Source organism: Microtus pennsylvanicus, chromosome 10 (assembly GCF_037038515.1).
Source record: "Microtus pennsylvanicus isolate mMicPen1 chromosome 10, mMicPen1.hap1, whole genome shotgun sequence".
Taxonomy (NCBI): domain Eukaryota; kingdom Metazoa; phylum Chordata; class Mammalia; order Rodentia; family Cricetidae; genus Microtus; species Microtus pennsylvanicus.
The window spans coordinates 89,862,458-89,886,917 of record NC_134588.1 but is presented as its reverse complement, the minus strand read 5'-3'; the positions used below and the strand labels follow the sequence as shown (position 1 = coordinate 89,886,917).

Here is a 24,460-nt window from a genome sequence, read left to right as displayed (position 1 = left end):
AGATCCGCCTGCCTCTGCCTCCCAAGTGCTGGGATTACAGGCGTGCGCCACCACCGCCCGGCTCAGTTAGTAATTCTTGACTTGTGGGCTGGTATTTGTATTTGGTCTTCAAGAGGTTGTCCGTGTTAGTCCGAGTGGTATGCTGGATGGTGATTCGTATGAGCCAATTTAAGAGATAGACTACAGGGAGGCCTATGGATGAGAATCAAAAGAAAATGGTGGCTTGTCAGGGGCTGGAGAAAGTGGGATTGGAGACTTGTTTAATAAGTTTTACAGGATGAAACACGTTCTGTGGATGGTTGTTGGTAATGTTTACACAATGTGAATGTGCAAATATCGCTCACCCATATAGTTAAAAATTATTAATATGCTAAATGCTTTGCTATGCATATTTGCCTGCATTAAAAACTTAACAAATTGCTAAAATAGTAAGAAGCTTAAATCAATAGACCTCTCCCAAGTCTCCTATATGCACACACACATAACAAGATGTCTGGAGGATGGTTATGGGAAGCAGAATGGATTTCTACAAGACTGTCCAGGATGCAGAAGCCTTCTGTATTTCTGCTGGAGCATGAGTGAGGTAGACTTGCTTTTGCCCCTAAACATCCCTTCTTCTCTTCTTCCATTAGTAATCGAGTTATGCTTGGGTTTTCCAGCCTGTCTGCTGGCTAGCTGAGGTCATATGACTAGCTAAGCACTAGCTAATGGGATAAGGTTTGTGCTTCTCTGGTCTCTATCCCCATTCTCAAAACTATGAAACGCTGAAAAGCAAAATAAACACATAGGTCCCAAAGATAGACGCCCCATAGAAAATGGCAGAACCCTAATTTAGATGTTTCCATGTTTAAGATGCTGTACTTCGGGTTTCTTTGTAACAATAGGTCTATATACAGTTAATACGTAAGTATCTGACTTTCATTCTTTCAGTTGCTGCATGGACACAAGATGACTAATCTGTCTTTAACTTTATATTTATTTATTTATGGACAAGAAAACATCGGGGGAAAAAACACAACATCTACCTGAGCCAAGCAAAACTTTCCAACATTCCTTGGCAGTTATGCGGGAAGGTTTCATTGACCAGACCTGTAGGCGTGGTCAAAGCCGGCTCTGAGGAAGTACTTGTATTTCGTTTATGCATGTCACTGTCCTAAACAAAAATCATGGTTATATTAGAAAGGAAGATAGTGATGATGGATTTCAGGCTGACGAACAATCAGGTAGGTCGCACTGGGCTTGCAATAACAGGCAATTAAAAAATAAGATAGCCAAACAGGCCAGGTGTGGTGGTGCACACCTTTAGTCCCAGGACTCAGTAGGGCAAAACAGGTGGATCTTGGTGAGTTCGAGGCCATCCTGGTCTACAGCGTGAGACCCAGGACAGCCAGGGTTACACAGTGAAACCCTGTCTCGAGCAGAAAAAAAAGATAGCCGTACAGACCGTTCAGTGACTAAGAGTATATATACTGTTCTTCCCGAGGATAGGGGTTCAGTTCCCATCACCCAAACAAGGCAGCTCACAAACACCTGTGTCTCCAGCACCAGAGATGATATCTTCTGCCTTCTCGCACACATGTGGCATAAACACACAAACTTATAAATCTCAATGTAATAAATCTTCACAAATAAAATAAATAAAACCAAAAAAATATTGACGTATGTGTTGCTGGGTACTGGACCCACGGCCTTCCTTGTGTATGCTAGGCAAGCACTCGACTACTGCACTACACTCCCAGGACAAATAATTAAGTTTAGTATCTCACAGTCATTTTTTGAGAAACAAATTAGCTTTTTCCCCCGTGGAGGTCCCGCCCCTCCTAGGCCCGCCTCCTTCAGCCTCTAGGATTGGCTTTTCACCCACTTCCGGTAGTTGGGCCTGAGCGCACTCCCGCTTCCGGTGTCATGGCGGCCTGAGGTCCCGGGAGTCGGTACGGGCTCTGCGAGCCCCTCCCTGCGGAGCGGCGGGTCCGGGCGGGGATGTGACGGCGGGAGCCGCGGGCCTGCCTGGCGCGTCGTGTCGGCTCGCGTGTCCTCGCCCCAGCCCGCACCATGGCGGGGTCCGGCTGCGCCTGGGGCGCCGAGCCGCCGCGCTTCCTGGAGGCCTTCGGGCGGCTGTGGCAGGTACAGAGCCGCCTGGGCAGCGGCTCGTCGGCTTCGGTGTACCGGGTGCGCTGCTGCGGCAACCCGGGCTCGCCCCCCGGAGCCCTCAAGCAGTTCCTGCCTCCGGGAACCACCGGGGCTGCGGCGTCGGCCGCAGAGTATGGTTTCCGCAAAGAGAGGGCAGCGCTGGAGCAGTTGCAGGGTCACAGGAACATCGGTAATTGTGGCCGTCTCCCGTCTCTTGCCCAGGTCCCGCTCCCAGCATACCTGTCCTCAGCGCCGCCCTCGCCCCTCCGGCCCTTGGTCCTTTTAGGTGGGAGGAGAGGATTGGGCCTCACTGGTTTATCGCCCGCTGCAGGTCCCTTTTCCCTCCGCCTTTCCTTTGCAGCGCTCTGAGGTATGGTGGAGGTGATTATCACATAGCAGTGCTTCGGTTTTCAGCCTATACTTAGCAGCATATAGAGAAATGCCTTCGGCAGCGAAAGGCATTCCTTTACTAGGTTGTCATGTCTTGAGTGGAAATTTTTGCATCTTTTCCTTCCAATAGAAAATGGAAAATATTCTAGGGCTGTGGCATCCAGTGACATCAGTGACAGCTTATGACACACTAGCAACTCAAATGCTACATATTTAGTGTGGATTTGAGAGAGGGGATATAGTATTACCTACAAGTTGTGGAAGAGTGAAATTTAGGAGTCTCTGCGTTTGCTCCAGTAAGACTTTCGTGACTCAGATATTCAGAATGCAAGCTTGTATTGGTTATACATCGTGGTATACAGAATCCATGGATAAATTGAAGACCTTTTTATAATACATCTTTGTTGGCAGAAGAATTTTCGGATACTAGTGTTTTTCTTTTGTTAAGCTTGCTAAGTGGAGTATCACCATAACCTTGATGTTTGTCAGGGAAAATTCTTGCAAGCCTCCTTACTTGTTGATTCCCTGCGAGACCACGTTAAAATGTTATCTGCAGCCAGGCGATGGTGGCACACGCCTTTAATCCCAGCACTCGGGAGGCAGAGGCAGGCGGATCTCTGTGAGTTCGAGACCAGCCTGGTCTACAGAGCTAGTTCCAGGAGAGGCTCCAAAGCCACAGAGAAACCCTGTCTCGAAAAACAAAACAACAACAACAAAAAATCTTATCTGCAATGTCTTGATTTATTTATTTACTATTTAAGATATGAATCAACCAATCAATTTGTTTTTAAGGGTTACTTAATATTATGGTTTTTACTTTAAATAATTTTTTCTTGACATCTTAAGTGCATATTCACCCACTACTGCCATATACAGTATTTTATTTTATTTAAATAACCCCACTGTCCAAAGAGTTTACTCACTGGAAAATAGTGGAAGTTTCTTGCTGATCATAGTTATCCTTATCTGGGAGGGAGCAAGAGGTAGTAGCTCAGCTGTTTTTGTAGAGGACCCGAGGTCGGTTCCCAGTCTTGCTGGAGATTTGGGGACATACTGCCTCAGTGGTCACATGACACTGGGGAAATGCTTGAGGACAATTTGGGAGTTTAAAAGAAAAATCCCAGGGAAGGCAAGCTGAAATCTCAACAGCTGCTCTGAGGAGGAGAAAACGAAAATAAAAGAAGAAGCCATGTTGCCAGTGACGAGCCAGTGTGGGGGCCAGCCGTGTTTGGTAGGGAGATGGGGTGGTCACACAACCACAAAGCCTGGAGGTCCCTTTAAGAAAGTGATTGAGAAAAGCATGGTTTGTTTTGCAAGAGACAGGGGCAGGAATTCTGGGGAAATAAATATCTCATGAAAGGACTAATATACCTCCTACCTCTTTAGCATGGCTAGGGCTAGACCCTTAAACCGTCATCTACCCACCAACTGGATTAGCTCTTAAGGGGGTAAATAAGGTCTACCTAGAGGGAAATTCCATTGTTTTACTATAATAGTAGCTCTCATGTGTGTGCACACACACACACACACACACACATAAAAATTGGATTTTACATAGAAGAGTTAACTACTTTGGTAGTGAGTTACTATGAATTTGACGTTTAAAGTACTGTAATTTTTTTCTTTTTGTAGTGACTTTATATGGAGTCTTTACCATACACTTACCTCCAAATGTGCCATCACGCTGTCTGTTGCTTGAACTCCTGGATGTCAGTGTTTCGGAATTGCTTTTATATTCCAGTCACCAGGGTTGCTCCATGTGGATGATACAGCATTGTGCCAGAGATGTTCTGGAGGCCCTTGCTTTCCTTCACCACGAGGGCTATGTCCACGCAGACCTCAAACCACGAAACATTCTGTGGAGTGCAGAGAATGAGTGCTTTAAGCTTATTGACTTTGGACTTAGCTTCAAAGAAGGCAATCAGGTAAGATTCTTTTCTTCTCCATTATGCTTTAAATTCTGATGATCCAAGCCAAATGTTTTTAATAACAGTGGCAGTTTAGAGACTAAAGGGACACTTGCAAAGTACCGCGGTGCTTCTGAGAGAAATTAAAAGAACTTCGGTGATGCTCTGTGAAACAAGGACATAAATTTGGGTCAGGTAGAAGGAGTTAGTAAGTCTCCTGAAAGCTCAGAAATTAATAAGCTTGCTTAGCCCACATAGAAAGCTTTTCTGTCTGTCAGCATTAGGTGAGTTGCCGGGTTGCTGTTCCTGTTTCTTTGGTGTTGGGACTCTTATCCATGACTGATGGCAGATGTGACAATTCAGGCAAATCCCTATTTCTCTATGATTTATCAGGGTTTTGCAGAGGGTCTTTATCATAATAGGTAAGAAACTGTCTTTAAAAAACAACTTCTTTTTGAGCAACTGTATGGAGTGCGTGCAGCTTTTCTGTGCTAACCTCACTTAAAAGGAGCTGAAGGATTGTGGTAGATGAGGACTAGAGCTTTGGTGTTGGTTTTGTCAGTCGCTGCTGTGCCTTTGAAGAATGATAGAGAAGGATGGAAAGTGAGAGCCTTCTTATTGCTGCAGTGTGTCTTCATCTTCGTAGGATGTAAAGTATATTCAGACAGACGGGTATCGCGCTCCAGAAGCAGAACTGCAAAATTGCTTGGCCCAGGCTGGCCTGCAGAGTGATACAGAATGTACCTCAGCTGTTGATCTGTGGAGCCTCGGAATCATTTTACTGGAAATGTTCTCAGGAATGAAACTGAAACATACAGTCAGATCTCAGGAATGGAAGGTAAAGTGCACGAGGGTTTTGCTTTGGGGTCTTCATCAGTTTAGTAATTTGCTTTATGATGTTTTCTTTGGTTTTGGTCAGAGAATCTGATTGCCTCCTCTCCTTCATGTTTTCTATGTACTTCAGTGCCTCTCCTTATTCCTACAGCTTCAGATGCACTGACTTGCTGCCTCGCAGCTGTTCATCTAGGTCCTGGAGTATAGTAAGCATTTGCTGAAATGTCTGAATGCATTTTCCCAAACTGGCAAAAGAAATTCCCTGATCATGGTGGCACACGCCTTTTGTCCCAGTACTGGGGAGGTAGAGACAGGTGGATCTCTGTGAGTTAGAGGCTAGCCTGGTCTACAGAGCTAGTTCTAGGACAACTAGGGCTCTAAACCTTGTCTTGAACAGCCCTTCACCCCCCAAAAAGAAATTTCCTTTGTTGATCAAGTTAGTTATCTTAGCTTTAGAAGTATTACTAGCAAAATTATAGGTATTAATTTAAATAATAATCTTTTTATAATGCTTTACGGTTAAAAGGTACTTTATAGCACAATCTTGTTAACTTTTCTGAACAGTCCTATTGGCTGCTAGAGTTGTATAATATAGCTGGTTCCAGGTCATGTGCTAACTTCTCTTTCTAGAAGCTTTCCATAGCACCATAGTACTTTGTCTTTATTACTGTTCCATAGGCTGTTATACATTCTGCACTGTCTAGTTAGCTTATGTGACTGGTATAGCGATTACTGCTTTTGTTGTTTCTGCGGGAGCATGGTTTTAAATTCCAAACCTCAGACATTGAAATGAATTTTTTTTTTTTTTTTTTTTTTGGTTTTTCAAGGCAAGGTTTCTCTGTAGCTTTTGGAACCTGTCCTGGAACTAGCTCTTGTAGAACAGGCTGGCCTCGAACTCACAGAGATCCACCTGCCTCTGCCTCCCGAGTGCTGGGATTAAAGGCGTGTGCCACCACCGCCCGGCTGAAATGAACTTTTGTATGTCTCTAAGTTAGGAATTCGTCCTAATTAGTTTTCTAGATGTATTGTCATGTTTTATTATGATGATGTTCTCAGTATCTCTGTATGTAATACTTTGACATTATCGTTGAATCTGGTTTTAAGCAATAAGTATTTGATGGGCTGGAGAGATGGCTCAGAGGTTAAGAGCACTGACTGCTCTTCCAGAGGTCCTAAGTTCAATTCCCAGCAACCATATGGTGGCTCACAGCCATCTGTAATGAGATCTGGTGCCCTCTTCTGGCGTGCAAGCATACATACATACAAAACACTATATAGATAATAAATAAATAAATAAATCTTTAAGCAATAAGTATTTGAAATTAAATATTTTAATAATAAATGTCTAGCTGCCAGGCAGTGGTGGTGCATGTCTTTAATCCTAGCACCCAGGAGGCAGAGACAAACGGTTTTTTGAGTTCATGGCCAACCTGGTCTACAGAGCGGGTTCCAGGATAGCCAAGGCTGCACAGAGAAATGCTGTCTTGAAAAAGCATAAACAAACATCTAACAAATAGTAGGTGGCCATTATAATATAGTTTCATTTGTGCTAAACCCTAGTCACTGATTTCTGGTTTAGTGATTCTTGGAAAGAATACACTAACTCTCTAGTGGGATTACCTTAAATTTATTATTGGCCCAAAAAATGCCATATATGGGCATAAAACCAATGTTATTTTCTTTCTATTAATGATATTTCCCAATAGCTAACAAGCCAAGTGTTCTTTAGTGTCTATCTGAATATGGGTCAGCCATTTAAATTAGTTTAGACTGTGTTCAGGCCCTTTGAACTGTATCTAGTTGGCCCAGAGCACGTCAGAGATAAGTCACACTGAAATCTGTGTGAAATTTGGAGGCATGACATATACTAACGGAATCTCAAATGTATGTCTCTCTAGGTATAGTGTCATAATCTGTTTTATCACCTTCTGCAGAGGCAAAATTGCCAAGCTTGTGTGAGCATAGATTCTGAAGCTCAACTGTATATTACTTTCAACTCTTACTAAGTTATTTGGGTTCATTAAACCTTTTACTTTCCTGTAATGTAAGAAGACTATGAATATAATGTCTTATAAGAGTACTAAAACTAAAAAAGAAATGTTGGCATAGTTTTTCAGCATAGTGTGTGGTCCATGGAAAGTAACCAGTAGATCCTAGTTATTGTGAATGTCTGAATGTTATTTACACAGTTGTGCATTCTGAGTTAGTATAGTATTCGCTGCATATTGTTAGTTACATTTTTATATCTAGTGGAAATATTTATTTTGGATCACAGTTTCAGAGGGATTGGTCCCTGCTGTCAGGAAGAGTGTAGCAGTGTGGCAGGGCAGTTTGCGTCCTGGTGGCTAGGAAGCCGAGAGGGGGCATTCTAGTGCCTGGTTGGCTGTCTCCCTTTTTCCTTAATTCTGTACTCAAGCCCGTGAGATAGTGCTACCTACATGCTGTGTAGGCCTTCTCCCTTCAGTTAATCTCTGGACCTACACTATCAGGTGTACCCAAGAAGTATACCTTACCAGTGTCTTCAGTGATTCTAAATTGACATTGAAGATTAACGTCACAGTGCTCAAGGAGCAAGTGCTATCTATCGGCTACAAATGGAACATTCTCATGCTTCCTCCTTTTTCTCAGTGACAGTTTATTTCACCTAAATACTAACAAAGACTCATCATTAGGCACTATGACCCACCTATTACAGTCATTCATAAAATTTATCTCAGTGTGATTTCTTGAGTTTTGAAGATGTTAATAGTGCCAGGTATTGTATTAATTAGTGCCTCTAGAAATTCACTATAATGCAGTCTCCTCCATTAAGATTATAAGTTCTTGGAAGAGGTATCGCATGTTACTCATGGAATAGTGCCACGTGGCTACTGCTCAATAAATGCAAGCTGAGATGAATAACCTAAGGAAGACTTTATCCCTCTTTTAGGCAAACAGTTCTGCTATTATTGATCATATATTTGCCAGTAAAGCAGTGGTGAATGCCGCAATTCCAGCCTATCACCTCAGAGACCTTATCAAAAGGTATGTTAGACGTAGTATAACTTGCTTTTCAGACTTTACCAGTTAAAGTATTTTTTTTCCTTTTTAAATTTATATTTGTGTTACTGATTTAATCCCTCCAGGACAGTAGCAGGAGGATCTCTGTGAGTTCAAGGCCAGCCTGGTCTACAAAGAGAGTTCCAGGCCAGCCAGAGCTACTTAGTGAGACCTCGTCTCAAAGCAGAGCAATTAAGATAGCCTTTCTAAGCCGGGCGGTGGTAGCGCACTCCTGTAATCCCAGCACTTGGAAGGCAGAGACAGGCGGATCTCTGTGAGTTCGAGGCCAGCCTGGTCTACCAAGGGAGTTCCAGAATAGGCTCCAAAGCTACAGAGAAACCCTGTCTCGAAAAACCAAAAAAAAAAAAAAAAAAGATAGCCTTTCTAGTTATATAAGTGTCATTCTTCTGCTGTTTTTATGTAATATTAAAGAAAAGCCAGGCATGATGGTGCGTGTCTGTAATCCCAGTGTTTGGGAGGTGGAGGCAGGAGAGCTGTAGTTTGAGGCTGCCTTAAACTACTCGTGAGACATTGTCTCATAGCCACAAAAGAGAGGGGAAAAGGTATGTTTTTTCCCTATCCTGCAATCTGACTCTTCTTCCTTGGTTTTATTCTAATAAATCTTACTTACCCTCTGTCTGTCTTCCTGTCTTCCCCCATTTTAATCATTTGAATTCTTTTCCCAATATTTTTTTCTTACTGGAATTTTCCATGTGTCTTGGCTGCTTATTTTAGGAAATCCTAGTTTCTGGGTTACTCTAGCTCTTAGGATTTCCCAGAGACTCATTTATATTTACCTGGTGTAAGTGCAGTAGTCCCTTGTAGTTTAATCTGCTTTTTTAAAATTGGCTTGCTGCACTTCCCAATGATATCTGTTTGGCTTGTTGTTTTGTTCTCCTGTCTTACTTTCTTTTGTTATTCTCTACTTTCTTATAAATGAAATATATATCAATAGTCTGTTTCTGGAATTTTTTTTTTTTTTTTTTTTTTTTTTTTTTTGGTTTTTCGAGACAGGGTTTCTCTGTGGCTTTGGAACCTGTCCTGGAACTAGCTCTGTAGACCAGGCTGGTCTCGAACTCACAGAGATCCGCCTGCCTCTGCCTCCCGCGTGCTGGGATTAAAGGCGTGCGCCACCACCACCCGGCTGTTTCTGGTATTATTGCCTATAAATTTTTACATAAAATTGTTTTAAGATTAGGAGAATTTGGCAAGATTCAATTACCCCACTACTATCTTCTGGTTTTTGTTTTTGCTTTTTGTTTGCCTGGTTTTTTGTTGTTGTTGTTTGTTTTTTGTTTTTGTGCTATCTCAAACATTTGTCTAGCCCCTGCCCCACTGTGCTATAGCGTGCGCATTGCTTTCCTGTTTCATTTTTTAGTCAGAAACATTAAATCATAGCATGATACTATGTCAGAAATGTCTCATGGTTTTGTTACTCAGGTGATCTTTCTGTTCTCCATGGGGGAATGATTCAGTAATCCACGAGAATAAAGGAGGTGCTGAGATGAACACTGAGTTTGTTTTGTTTTTCTGATAGTTTTACTTTCAGAAGATCTGGCAGTAATCATAATGACTTTGTTATGTTTCAGCATGCTTCATGATGACCCAAGCAGAAGGATTCCTGCTGAGATGGCATTGTGCAGCCCATTCTTTAGCATCCCTTTTGGTAAGTTGTATCTGTCATTATGCCCCCCCCCCTGGTCTTTTGGCAATTATCTGTATATATTCTCAGGTTCCTTATTTGATCAGGTCCTCAGTTTATTACATTTAACCATACTGTCATGAACCTTCACAGCCCCTCATATTGAAGATCTGGTGATGCTTCCAACTCCAGTGCTCAGACTCCTCAATGTGCTAGATGATGATTATCTTAAAAATGAAGATGAATATGAAGGTTAGTGCTTTCCAAATTTTACTGTAGTGTTTCTTACACACACAATATGACCAATGTCTGTATAATCTGAATTTTATTCATAAGATTCTTCTGTTTTTTTCTAAACACAATTTTTTTCTTTTTTTTTTTTTTAATATTTATTTATTAAGTATACAGTATTCTGTCTGCGTGTATTCCTGCAGGCCAGAAGAGGGCACCAGATCTCATTAGAGATGGTTGTGAGCCACCATGTGGTTGCTGGGAATTGAACTCAGGACCTTTGGAAGAGCAGGCAGTGCTCTTAACCTCTGAGCCATCTCTCAGCCCCCTCTAAACACAAAATTTAAACAGGCCATTGAACTCTGTGATGTCTCATATATTTGTGATTTTTAGATTCATAAAGTCATTTGGACTCTGACATTTTATTTTACCAAATATTTACCCATAAGATTGTCTCTGATCTGTTTTCTGCCCTTCCTCTGTGCTGTCATTTATGTTTTCTCTCTCTCTCTGCGCCTTTTAACAGTCTTTTCATTCAAACACATGGGATTATTTCTTGTTTTTAATACAAGAGAAACACATACAAATGACAGCAGAAAAAGGGTGCTCAGCCTAGCTTGAGTTATAAGTGAGGGCTTTCACTGAAGTGGTTACAGCTGAGCTCAATGATTAGTTACCTAAAAGGTGAGTGGTAGGAAGAAGTAACATCAAGTAGAAAGTGTGCCATGTTCAGGGGGCAGCAGCTTGGCATGATTGTATCTTAACTTACTTGTGGAAAACAGTTAAAATTGTAACAGTAGCCAATGTGAACATACCTAACAGGCTTGATGACTGTGATTAAGAATTGGATTGTAGCATGCTTGGAAGAATGCATAGTAGGCACCCAATAAACATTTATATAGAAAGGAGTGAGTTTATGTCAGTTCAATCCAAACTGCTATGTCTTTGTTGCTGGGCACAGAAACAGCAAAAACTATAGGGAATAGGAAAACAAATTTTTGATTACACTGCTTAAAAGAGTTTATGTTAGACCCTTAGGAAAGACAGCCTGATAATTGTAACAACATTGCAAGTTTATGTCAGTTTTGACCTAGCAATGGTATTTCTAGAATATCAGCTGCAAGAAATAATGAAGTGAAATTAATTGTAAATAGTATTGTCTACAATATCAAGAACTTTTGAAATAGTTGAGTAGTCATCAGTTGGGAGACATTGGGTAATTTCTTGAATATGGTAAACTGTCCAAAAGTACATAGTCATAAAACCAAATGAGAATATTTCATTTAATAATATGGAAAACTGTCCAGAGAGGTGGATCAGCAGTCACATGGCTGCTCACAGTGGTCTTATAACTCCAGTTCCTGAGGATCCAGTGCCCTCTTTGTCCTCAGGGGCTCTGCAGTCACATGTTGCACATGTATATCTGCAGTTAAAACACTTAAATAAACTAATTAAATTAAGTAATAAGTTAAAATAAATATAAAATCTAGAAAACTACGAAGATATACTTAAGAAATACTAAAGTGGAAATTGTTCCTTAAACTACATAAAATTATATTTGCTTGTGTGCGCTGATAACACTCTGGCAGATACAGTAGTAACTTCATGTGTGTGCTGATAACACTCTGGCAGATACAGTAGTAACCTCATGGTGCTGGTTGACTTTAACAGGAAAAACAGAATGACAGTTGGGAAGTTTAAACATTAAATATAGCCGGGCGGTGGTGGCGCACGCCTTTAATCCCAGCACTCGGGAGGCAGAGGCAGGCGGATCTCTGTGAGTTCCAGACCAGCCTGGTCTACAGAGCTAATTCCAGGACAGGCTCCAAAACCACAGAGAAGCCCTGTCTCGAAAAAACCAAAAAAAAAAAAAAAAATTAAATATAGACTATTAAATTGTTAATGCTCTCACTTTATATATTTTAAGCTTTTTTTCCTAAGGTAAGGAAAATAGCTTCCCTACTTAGCTATGTGTCCTCGCATTCTCACGTGGTAACCGGCCTGCTGTTATGTGGTTCTCTCACCAGATATTGTAGAAGATGTCAAAGAGGAGTGTCAGAAATATGGACCAGTGGTTTCTCTGCTTGTTCCAAAGGAAAATCCGGGCAGAGGACAAGTAAGCCATTTTTTATAATTGCAGAATTATTTGGAGACTATTAAAATTGTGTGTTAGATGAGTTCTGTGGGAAGGTGTACAGAATTTTTTTCGGTATAGATTATAATTACTTTCTTAGGCTTTTTACCCATCTAGAAATTTTACAGTATATTTGACTTTTGTAGTCACTTAAACTCTGTTTTTAAAAAATGTACTTTTGAGCCATTGTAGACAGTGACACAAGCAGAATTGTGTGTTCATTTCGATTAGGTTTAATTAGAGAGCTAATTGGTTCAATTTTGTTCATATTAAGTACACTTGAAAAACCAGTTGGATTAGGTTCTGACTGCAATAAAAATGATTAGTGATGATTTAAAGAAATACAGCATTGCTGGGTGGAGACTCATGCCTGAGCGGTGTCTCAGTTTGACCAGCCTGTGATGATCCATACGTTCTCAGTCAGTTGTCTGGGTGAAAACTATGATCACATCATTTTTATTAGAAGGTCTCTCTCTAATAAATCACATGGAAAAAAGGATAAGAACATGCAAATGCTTTGTTTATGTTATTTTTACTTTTGGAGAAAGGGAACATTACTCTAAAACATTTCAGGTCTCTCTTCTACTCGCTATTAACATTCAAGGCATATCACTTTGAGGGAACTGCCCTGTAGAGTGTAGGCTGTGCAGCAGCAGCCCCTGCCTCTCTTATCCCTACCGTCTCCCAGTGGACATGTTCATCTGGAGTGGTGCCATCACTTGACTATGTACTCTACCAGATCCTCCTGTTCCAGCATCCTGAGTGCTAGAATTACAGACACATGCCACCACCATGCTGCTGATTGAAGATAATATCTTATAGCTCATTGGCCATTTGGAAATGCTTTTATTTCAATTAATGACATATTTTAGAGATGAGGTCTCTGAAAAGCTGACAGGTATCATTTTACCTAACTTTTTATTTTCATTTTCGTGTATGTGTGTTTGTGTGCGTGCGTGTTTGTACATTTGGAGGCCTAAGTCTGATGTTGGGAATCATTCCCCATTTCTTTTCCTCTTTATTGTGGCAGGGTCTCTCCGTTAAACCCAGAGCTTGTGAATATGGCTAGTCTTGTTGGACTGGCTTATTCCAGGGATTTCTGGCTCTCTGCCTTCTGAGGATGAAATTAAGACAAAGCAGCGTGGCTGCCTGTCATTTTACATGGGTTCTTGGGATCCAAACTCCAGCCTTTACTGTTTAGGGCAAGTAATTTGACCAGTGAGACATCGATATATATATGGCTAGTGTTATTATTGGTTAATCTTTGCTTTGTCTTCAAGAGCAGTGCATACCTTAAACATAATTATATTGAAGGAGCAAAATTAGTACCACCTCTCCACTTTCCAATATGTATATATAAACTTAGAAAATTCTATCAGAGGTCCAAATTCTTTAGGTATAAATTTATACATCAGCCGTGTGGTGATGGCGCGCACCTTTAATCCTAGCACTAGGGAGGCAGAGGCAGGAGGATCTTTGTGAGTTCGAGGCCAACCTGGTCTACAACAGTTAGTTCCAGGACAGGCACCAAAGCTACAGAGAAACCCTATCTCAAAAATACAAATATGTATACACACACACACACATCATGCTTAACAGAATACTCGCATGAGATGGTATGACTAATCATAGGTCACCTAGGAATATTCCATAAAAGATTGGGTATTAGGGGCTGAGGATATGGCACAGAGGGGAAAGGACTTGTTGTCCAAGCATGAAGACCCATTTACATCACTAATATCGATGTAAAAAGCCAAGTGTGTTGTCATGTACCTACAATTCCAGCACTGAGGAACCAGAGACAGGAGAATCCCTGGGGTTTTTTGGTCATCCATTGTAGCTAGACAGTGAGAAATAAGTCATTAAAAAAAAAAAAAGGTGGAAAAGTGATTGAGGAAGACACCTGTCCTCAGCCTCTGGCCTGCACCTGCACCCCTGTGCCCACGCACAGAGACAGACAGACACACACACGTATACACATGCATGCATATGAAGCTCTATTAGAAATGTTTTTTTATACTCCATGGAAGCGAACTTGGCTTTTTTTTTTCTTTTTTTTCTTTCTTTCTTTTTTTTTTTTTAATGAGAGAAGGGTTCCTGTACAGGGAGAGGTGAAAACTGGGAATGTGCCTGAATTTGTAGGTGAATTAGTTTGAAAACACAGAAGAACGTGTATAAAAGAGTTAGGCATGGTGGCACATGCCTATCATCCCAGCATTTGAGAAGCAGAGGCAGAAGCAGAAAAACAAGTTGAAAGGTTTCTTGCTACATAAAATATGTTTAGGCCAGCTTGGGTGACTTGGGACTCTGTCTGAACCTAACTGGAAGGTGAGGATCCATTTTCACATTGCTTTCAAAGGCCTCTGAATTTTTTTGTTTGCTTGCTTGCTTGCTTTCCTTCTTTTCTTTCTTTCTTTTTTCCTTCTTTCCTTCTTTTTTTCCTTCCTTCTTTCCTTCCTCCTTTCTTCCCTCCCTCCCTCCCTCCCTCCCTCAATTCTCATTCATTCTCTCTCTCTCTCTCTCTCTCTCTTTCTCTCTCTCTCTCTCTCTCTCTCTCTCTCTCTTCTCTCTCTCTCTCTCTCTTTCTTTTCAAGACAGGGTTTCTCTTTAGCTTTGCAGCCTGTCCTGGAACTCACTCTGTAAATCAAGCTGACCTTGAACTCATCTGCCTGCTGGAATTAAAGGCGTGCGCCACCACGCCAGGTGGTAATTCTTGACATAATGAGTAAGTGACAGAGAGAGCAGAGAGGCAGTTCTTGAATCTAATTCGTTTTCTGATGTGTGGGATAACTGAGAACAAGTCGTTCCAAATCATTCCCATTCCCTGTCCTTTTGCTTAGGGCAGCAAAGAGAATGTCCATGGTTCCTTGTTCCAATCTCTACTTTTGGGAAGGATTCAGATGCTCCAGGAAAGGAAATCACTGTGTTTGAACTTCTTTATTATAGTTTCAGTCTGTAGTTTGTACAAATATTTTGACAGGCATAGTTGCTAGTAGCTTTGTTCAGATATTTTTCTATCACGTACTTCTACGAGTGTAGATTTCTTTATTGTGGTGTTAGTTTCTCTCTGGGCTCTACATCCTTACCTGGCTCTGTCATCTACTACTTCTTACTCCTGTGAGTTTCACTAAAACTCGTATGCTTTTTCACCTAACTTGTCTTTGATAGCTCTTAAGAATTTGATGAATTGAGCTGAGTTCTAAGGAAGTGTTTTAACCTACTATAAAGTGTGCTCAGTGGATTATCAGCATTGCCATCAGAGCTTGTTAAGAAATGTGACGAAGCAGACGCAGGCAGGTAGGATGACTTGGGGTAGAGGTTTTTGTGGGTAGGCTAGATGGCCTAAGTTCAATTGCAGGATCCTATAAGGTGGCAGGAGAGAACTGTCTCCTGAAAGTTATCCTCTGGCTTACACACATACAAAGAGAATTAATTTCTAAAAAAATTACAGACACTGAAGCTATACTTTGAACTAATAGAAGCAAAATCTGTATTTTAACAAAATCCCCAAGTGATACACAGTTGTGTCATTTAATAATAGGAAATGGTATGAGAAATGTATTTCTGTGATTTTGTTGTGCAAACTGATACACAGCACACTTATGCTTGCATGCTAGAGCCTACAAAACACCTAGAGTGCATGTTGTAGTCTGTTGTTGCTGACCTACAAACCTGGGATGTTACTATCTTGAATACTGTAGGCAGCTGTGATACACAGGTAAACACTGGTGTAAATGCCAGAAAGGTACAGTAAAATACCAGGCAATATGAATTTCCAACTCAGTTATGATCTTAAAGGACCAGTGTCTCACATGTCTTTAATTAATGTTTTTCTGTGTCATGTAACTGGGTAGACATTAAAGTACTGATCGAAATCTGAACTCACTGCTGTGAAATGATGCTGTCTTCTCTAACCTCCCGCAGGTCTTTGTTGAGTACGCAAATGCTGGGGATTCCAAAGCTGCTCAGAAATTGCTGACTGGGAGGATGTTTGATGGAAAGTTTGTTGTGGCTACATTCTACCCGCTGAGTGCCTACAAGAGGGGATACCTGTATCAAACCTTGCTTTAATTAGTAACCTAAGGACTATTTCCTGTTTCTCCTCTTCCATTTCTTGGATATTCCACAGCTGAATGCAGGAGCACCCCTTTACCCATTTTAAAGGGTACCTTGTACATTTATTTAATCCTACTAATGTGCAGCCATTGCCCAAACAGTGACTGCATTGCAAACATTGGCAGTGAGTAGGACAAGACCTCTCAGCTATACATTGAGGGGGTTAGAGCACCCATGTGGGCACCCTTAACTTGTGCAGTAGGGCAGGTGCTGCTCTTTAGTATGTAACCTAAAGAGATGTCATTTCATGTGGTGATGAAGCAATGATGAGTAATTTGTCATAGTGAATATTAATAACAAATTTGTTAGGGTTGGTGACATCACAGATTATTTGTTTGTATTGTCAGGTGTATCTCATTGTTATTCTAGCTGGCACTGGATGCTCTAATAATGTTAAGTCATTGTCAAGCAGCAGTTACCTACCGTGTTCTTAACAATGAGTTGTGAATTTTTCTAAGGGAGTACTGTAGAACTTAATATTCCTCTGAAGAAACTGCAGTGAGCCTATCAATGTTTTTAAAATTACTATTAAGGCTTTTACAATAGAAAGCTGATGCTTGATCTTGCACAATTTTTATGTCTAGTATGTGTGCTTGAGTGGGTGTGCAGGTGTGAAAGAATAGAGAAATTGGAGTCAGTGTACTTTATAGTGTGAGTTTTGTGAGCTAATACAGTCTATAACCATTTCTTCCTGCCTGTTTCACACTTGTGAGACTTGACAAACAGGTTTCTCGAAAGTTGGTCTGACTGATAGAATGTAAATGACAAAAAGTGCAGAACAAACTGGAGTCTAGACCAGGGTTACACTGAAACTCTTCCGAGTGACTGGAACAAAGAAGGTTTTGTACATGTAAATTATCCCAGTCTTTGGTCTACTTTAGACCCAAGATTAACTCATCTTGTTTTGTACTGAACCTCTTGTGATAATTGTAAAATTTCTTCAGATGTAGTTTTTTTTCTGCTGTAATGGGAAATTGAGGTGGATCAGAAAAAAGTTTGTTGTATAGTGAAGGGAAAAGAGAAAAGTGCAAAGAAGGTAGTCATGGATCCTTTCCTCCCCGTGTTCTCCCTGCTGCCCTGCATCTTCATCCCTTGTCCCCTTTGCCTCTGTCTGCAGCTGGAGGGTTTTTGACTGTAACGGAGTAAAGAAAGCTTGGGGTATTATGAGGTGGAAGTAGAAAGGAATCAAAACTGAGTTTCTAAAAGCTCTGTAGTGATCTGATGTGTCCTTGATTAGAGGGCGCCTGTTGTCATGAGTTTGTGGGCACAGATGGACTGTGGCTTGAGGATTGTAAGCGTGGATTCTTCTTATTCTGTAGTGGGTTGCTTTGAAAGCTGTAACTTAGTAAAGCACTGGAAGTACAGAATAACTCACAGACTGTACACCAGTTTGGAATTTTCCCTGTCTCCTTACCTAAATGAAAGTTTTATTTATTTATTTTTCCTTAGGAAAGAGCATGTGTCTTTCCCTGACAGCAGCCTGCTTATATAGTCTTCTCGTGTACGAGCCATGTACGCTCCTGAAAGCTCCATTACAATTTGCATTTTAAAGGATGAGTTATTTTACCCTGTTGAAAAATACATTGTCCAACATTTGTTAGTAAAATCAAATTATTCAGAGCTCCCTCTTATGAGGTTAAATTTGTTTTAAGGGGATTACGTCATAGTCTTACATCATGGTCCCTGCTATGTTACTTAGATAGAAGGCTCTTTCAGAATTGATTGGGTGGTTTTCAAGTCAGAATTAGAGAGCATGTACTGTGAAGCCCTTTGCTTTCCTAGAGCATAAATATTTACATCAGGGACTGCTTCTGTGGTCACAGGGTACAAGTGAGTTCTTTGGAAGGGCAAGTATGGTTGACATATGTTCCCCTGTCTCACAAAAAAGATCCTTGCAAATAAACTGCAGATAGGCTTCCAAGCTCTGTGGGTGGATGCTGCTAACATTTCTGCACTTAGCTTTCTGTGATCCTCATCAGTGCAAATGTACTTATAAATGTGTATCGTGTTTGACTCTGTAGACTTACTGCAGACGATGCTAATTTGATTTTGAGGAAACTAAGGAAGTAAATGGTGGGCCCAAGTAAATGTATTGAATTAAATATTTTATATTGAAGCCACAAAATTGAAAACAAAGGCTACCCTCCTATGATTTAAACCATTGTTTGCTAGTTCTTAGCCCATTTACCAAAGAGGACAGCTGCATAGTCTCCCTCCTCTGATACCATGAGGACTTTCTTAAATAGGACCAAATGTTATAAAAGATGTAATTTTCACAATAAATATATGCACAGGAATCTTAATTCTTTGAGGTTATTAAAAACCTAGAATTCTTTTATCAGGCAAGGTAAAGAGGCAAGGATTCATATTAGCACCTTTCTCTGGGGGCAAATTTTATCTCAGGTAGTTTTTCTTTCCCTATTTTAGTATTTGTGCTTCCATCCCTCTTGCCTTCCCACTTCCTTCCTTATTCTTCCATGGTACTACTCTACTGCGGCACATGTCCCAGATCAGGCATAGGAAGTGATTGCCCCCTGGGGAATTTTGCATTCTTGAGAAGTATTTGGAGGAGGTGGCTAGTAGCCATGATAGAAACTCTAATACTATATTTAGAAGAGAATAGTAGTGTTGGGCACCTCAGTAAGAGGTTTATTAGCACTGGATACCCTCCTTCCTTTGTGGCCATTAGCACAGCAGCTATCTTTGGGAAATCTCCCTTTGTGCTGTCTCCTGAGCTAAGTTTACAGCTGCTTTTAGAATCATATGACTAATATAGTTTTACTCATCTGCCTCTGTTTTCATTGAGAGAAGCACAGCCTTCTCTTTCATCTATAGCTGCTAAGGAGTGTTGAGATATGTTAACCTGCCACCAACCATGCTGCCTCACAGAGAAGTGCAGAAGAGTTGCAGGTGTCTTATTACACTGGACTTTCCCTCAAGTACGGGCTTCAGCTGCTGAGTAACTTTAAAGGCAGGTTAGACTATTCATCAGAACTGTTTCATGGCTCTTTTGAATTTGTTGATCAAAGGCAGGTGGCGAACAGTTTGTTATCATTTTTGGTAGTTCTCACTCTGACTTCTTAGGCCTATTGTACATAGCATTGTATTTTTCAGCAGTTTTTGAAAATGAGCATCGTCATACCCGATGGTAATTAGAACAGCATAGTGGGTGAGGGAATCAGTCAGGGAGACCCTTGTAGCCGTGTGGTCTACCGACTCTTACTCAAAGAGTACGGGCTAGCTTTTTTTTTTTTGTTCAGGTTAGGGTACAGGTATGATCACATCGTGACTTTCCATCTGTTGGATGTGTAGCTGGCTCATATGAGCAAGTGCCTTGTGTTTCCTGGTGAATATTAAACCTCATCTGGGCAAAAGCTCCAGGTGACGACTACACTGTCACTTTTCTTGGAATAACTTGGATTGAGTCATGTGAGTCCAGAATTTCCTTGGCTTACTTAAAAAGTATGTATGTGTAAAACTATTCCTACTTGATATATCTCAGTATTGCATGTGGATGGAAAGGTCGGTTATCCAGCACATCAAATTCTGAGATCTTGTTCCATTTGTTAGGGTTCTTTCCTCAAACCTTATTGCTCCAGCTCTCTCTATTTCTTGTAAATTGTGGTCACATACAGACCAGTCCTTGGTCACTGCTAGCTCAAAAGAAATCCTGTTTCTCGAGGTGCTCAGCTTTCGCCTTTCTTTTGAGTAGGGGTCTGTGGTCTTTCCACCTGGTGTCCTAACTTCCTCAAAGAACACCCTGATCTTGAGTCTCTGTCATGTGGAGCTCATCTGGGTGTGTTTGGATTTTTAGATTCTTAATCATGGAGAAGCTTGGATATTTTAGTTTTTAGAGTCCTGTTCCCCCGCAATTTGTAATGAATTTTGATCCTTCACCTGATACCACAGGATGGATCATGATTTTTGTCCTTCCCAAAATGGTGTTCACTATGTCTAAAGTTGTCTGGTGACTAGTGCTTCATACCATGACCAGCAGCTGGCAGGTACTAGATATTTAAGAAGGTAAACAATTTAGACTATTTTTGCTATGACTTTAAGAAGAAATGAGCAGTCAAAGAAATACATATATGCCAGGGAGCATTTAGAATAAACAGCTTTTTGGAGACAGGGTTTCACAGTGTAGCCTAGACTGGCCTCCAGCTCAGGATCTTCCTGTCTCAGCCTCCCAAGTGCTGCTTATCACAGTGTGAACCATCATGCCCAACTCTTGTAGGAAACTTTATAGATGATCATTAAGGGAATTTTTCAGGATATAAGACAAACACAAAAGTTTACACAAATTTTGTTATCCTGATAAACTATTATCTGTAGCTCAGCACTTTCCCTGTTTCTTGTGCTGCTTATAGGAATGATTGCTTTAAATTTGCTGTATTTGTGCCTTTCAGAGAGTTATAACCAAGGCAGTTGTGTTTGTTAACACCATTTTAAATGCTGGCATTCCTGGGAACCTCATTAAACAATTGCATGAGTATTAAACTAGGTAGCTGTCAAAACAGTGTGAAGAGAAATTGGTGTGTGTTCTGTGAACGGAGTTTCTAGTGTTTAATGAAAAGGCAACAAGACATGCTCTTACTTGCCTGAGTGACCATTAATCTCTGTTGTGCAAAAGACAGCTTTATTCTACTTCTCTATATAATGAAAGCAAGTTACATTCTGAGAAGAAAACTGGAATTGTTTGCTTTTTTGTTTGTTTCTTACTGAGCAACTTGTGTAGACAGGCTACTACCACCTGCAGCCACTATTATAAGGGAGTGTACCTCTAGTAATTCTTCAAGATCCTCCATTGGAGGTTGGGGTTAAGAGCACCGACTGCTCTTCTAGAGGACCTGGGTTCAATTCCCAGCATCCACACGGTAGCTCACAACTGTCTAACTCCAGTTCCAGGGAATCCAACACCCTCACCCAGACATACTTGCAGGCAAAAACAGCAATGCACATAAAAAAATAAAATAAAATCCTTGGTTGGAATCACTTTCCTTTTCTCTGTCAGCTCCTCTCAGAATCTCTTCAGTTACTTGAATTACATTTACTGTGTTATTTTATTAGGTGGGTCACCAGAAGGCTGTCAAGAGTTAAGAGTAAGGAAGAGAATGATTAATATGGATAGAGAAAAGAAGAAAGTGACTCACTTACTGGTGTTAGTTCACATAACTTCCACATACAGTTCACAATCTAAAAATCTAGGTTATTACCTGTAGCATGAAAACATTGCCTTTCGGACACATTCCTCATCCTTGTTCTCCAGCAGATTGTTGTCAGGGTTATGAGGCCAGATTAAATATCCATATTGAGTTTGTCCTAATTTTGTAAAGTATTTGATTCCAGCCCTGGGCATTTGTGCTTTATTACTATTGCAAATTGAGACTCAGAAGGAAGCTGAAGGTCAGCATCTGTCTTCCTTCTGCACAGGAAGTGAGTGGCATTAGTATGCACTAACTGCAGAGTTACAGCACCTTGTGAAAAGAAGTGTAAGTACTGTTTATTATTATATTAAAAACCTTAATCTTCACGTCTATAATTAGCAGAATATAAAACTGTCACATCTTTTCCATCAGAATTTTTCATTCTTCATTCTTTTTTTTGAAAAATCTTAAAATACTTTAACATTCCTTAATCTCCTTTAAATAGATTCAGATCTGGGGTAGAAGGCTTTTTTTCCCCTCCTAAAAAGGGCTCTATCTTTTCCATCTTTTTTGTCACTCCTAGGAATTCCTTTATTATCAATACCTTTTCATGGTTTCTGAACTCGAGACTATGTCGGCACCGGAGTGAATGGTTCTGAATATGAAAACCTCCTACTGCTTTCCCTTGCAAACATGCTTTGGGCATAGAAGGTCTGGTTAAAAACATGTGAAAGATCACCTAACCAAAGCCAGTTCTAAGGCGTGTTGGCTCCTGCTGGGCTACCTTCACCTCAGAGCACAGGAGCACGACAGTGCGTAGCGAGGGGCCGTCTCTGACAGTCTACCCCATGTTCCAGTAGCGTGTTGGTCTTGGCACTTCTTGATGCCATGATTCTGTTTTTCATGGTGTTTTACTGCTTGTGAGTGGTTGGGCTTTTGTTGTTGTTTGTTTGAACTAAGTGGGACTATAAATGTAGATAGATGTGTTTTAGTACCAAGGTGTTCTTTTTTCAAATCCCTAAATTTCTGATTTCCATACCACTGTTTCAGACGTCTGTTTTCTTGCTGATAGCAGAGGACTTTATCTCCACCTCCCTAAAAAGTGTGAGCACTGTGTTTCAGCGAGCTGCATTGCGGACTTCTGCTGAAAACTCCTCTGTAAACACAATTGCCTTGTTGAGTTTTGTTGTGAACTGACTCACCATGCGATGCACTGTTGATAGCTTCCCGATGTGTGGTGGATAAGAGTGATAAAAATAAAGCTTACAAAAAAAAGAACTGCTCTTTTGTTTCTTTTTCTTCTTTTTAATAAGATAGCATTTCGTGTAGGTCAGCTGGCCTTCAATTCACTATGCAGCTGAGGCTGGCCTTGAACTCCTGATCCTTCTGCCTCCACCTCAAGTCCTGGGATTACAGGTGAGTGTCATTGCCCTAATTTTATTTCAGAGGTTTCCGACAGTAATTTTTCCCAGCATGCATAAAACCCTAAGTTTAACTCATTAAAATTTCTCCAGATCTGGACAGATTGTTCAGTAGTTAGAATTTGCTGCTCCCTAGAGGACCCAGATTTGGCTCCCATAATTGTTTATAACTCCATAGCTCCAGTTCCAGGGTGTGCTGCCCCCTCCTGGCTTCTCTAAGCAGCAGAAACATACACACACCACATATATGTATGTATATGCATACATACACATACTCAGGCACACACACATGTGATGGAGTAAACTACTTTCCCTGCAAATCATGATGGAGGGAGAGCTGACACTCCAGGATGTTCTTTGATGCACATGTATGTACAGGCATGTGCATACATGCAACTAAATAAATGCACACAAAAAACTATATATGTTTAATTTTAGTAACTACTGAACCCAAATTAACAATACTAAATTGTACTTTTTAATTTTGGAAAAATATGATATTGCAGAAATAACCTGGTTCAACAAAATCCACGGTTGGGAGATTTGCATGCTAATCTGTGTTTTGGCAGAGTGATGTCATTTTGCCAATAGTTGTATGTTTATGAGGAGTGAATGAAATAGCGTGATAGTAATGATTCGTGAGAGTATATCAGTTAGGTGGCAGACACATTTTCCAGAGTTTGCGTCATATTTAATGTTCTGAGATTCAATGTCTCATGAAACTGAGCCAGTTTTCTATGATTTAGGAGGAATACTGGTACCTTAAAAAAATAATCTGAGGCTGGGTGGTGGTGGCGTACACCTTTAATCTTAGCACTCGGGAGGGAGAGGCAGGCGGATCTCTGAGTTCGAGGCCAGCCTGGTCTACAAGAGTTAGTTCCAGTACAGCTAGGGCTGTGACAGAGAAACCCTGTCTCGAAAAACCAATAATAATAATAATATGAATGAAATCAGCAATTTCAGTGTTGAAATCAACAATTCTCATGATAGACCACACGATAGAGTCAGTTCAGAGAGCTTTCGAGAACATTGCTGCTGTGCCCTGCCCTAACTAGTCTGTGTGAGGTCTAACTAGTCTGTGCCCTGCCCTAACTAGTCTGTGAGGTCTGAGACTGCATCTCTGACTTGCTCACAGGTACAGCCACTGCCTGGAGCCACACTTAAAACTGTTGTATGCTTGTTCTAAGTGAAACCCTGGTTGCAGGCTAAAAAAGCAGAAACAGTACTAATTCTCAAGCTACCTAGGACCCCCTGACACTTGAGACTACAATAACAACCATTCAGACAGGTCTTTTGGGTTGTTTTAAGTGCAATATCTCCCCTCCATTTAATCTTAGACCTGCTCTAACTCTGGGTGCAATAGCTAGTACTCATTCGATGTTTTCTTTTCTTTTTTTTTTTGGTTTTTCAAGACAGGGTTTCTCTGTAGCTTTTTATTTCTGACCTAGAACTAGCTCTTGTAGACCTGGCTG

The 24,460-nt window shown here is 40.8% G+C and overlaps 1 protein-coding gene across 2 annotated transcripts; it reads left to right on the top strand.

The window, feature by feature from the left end:
* Nucleotides 1–1,908: 1,908 nt before the first annotated feature.
* On the top strand, nucleotides 1,909–22,845 carry Uhmk1 (U2AF homology motif kinase 1). Of its 2 annotated transcripts, none has more exons than XM_075989046.1 (8): nucleotides 1,909–2,320; nucleotides 4,153–4,445; nucleotides 5,074–5,265; nucleotides 8,191–8,285; nucleotides 9,890–9,966; nucleotides 10,096–10,194; nucleotides 12,201–12,289; nucleotides 16,232–22,845. In XM_075989046.1, exons 1-8 carry the CDS (start codon nucleotides 2,053–2,055, stop codon nucleotides 16,376–16,378), a joined length of 1,260 nt encoding a protein of 419 aa, XP_075845161.1. In that variant the 5' UTR covers nucleotides 1,909–2,052; the 3' UTR covers nucleotides 16,379–22,845. The 2 variants fall into 2 exon arrangements, with proteins under 2 accessions (XP_075845161.1, XP_075845162.1); XM_075989047.1 differs by lacking the exon at nucleotides 16,232–22,845 and adding an exon at nucleotides 15,476–15,594.
* Nucleotides 22,846–24,460: the final 1,615 nt, after the last annotated feature.

Coding starts and splice junctions, on each gene's coding strand:
- Uhmk1 (XM_075989046.1), top strand. CDS start 2,053: ATGGCGGGGTCCGGCTGCGCCTGGGGCGCCGAGCCGCCGCGCTTCCTG. Junction 10,195..12,200: donor AAATGAAGATGAATATGAAG/GTTAGTGCTTTC, acceptor TTCTCTCACCAG/ATATTGTAGAAGATGTCAAA. Junction 12,290..16,231: donor AAAATCCGGGCAGAGGACAA/GTAAGCCATTTT, acceptor AACCTCCCGCAG/GTCTTTGTTGAGTACGCAAA.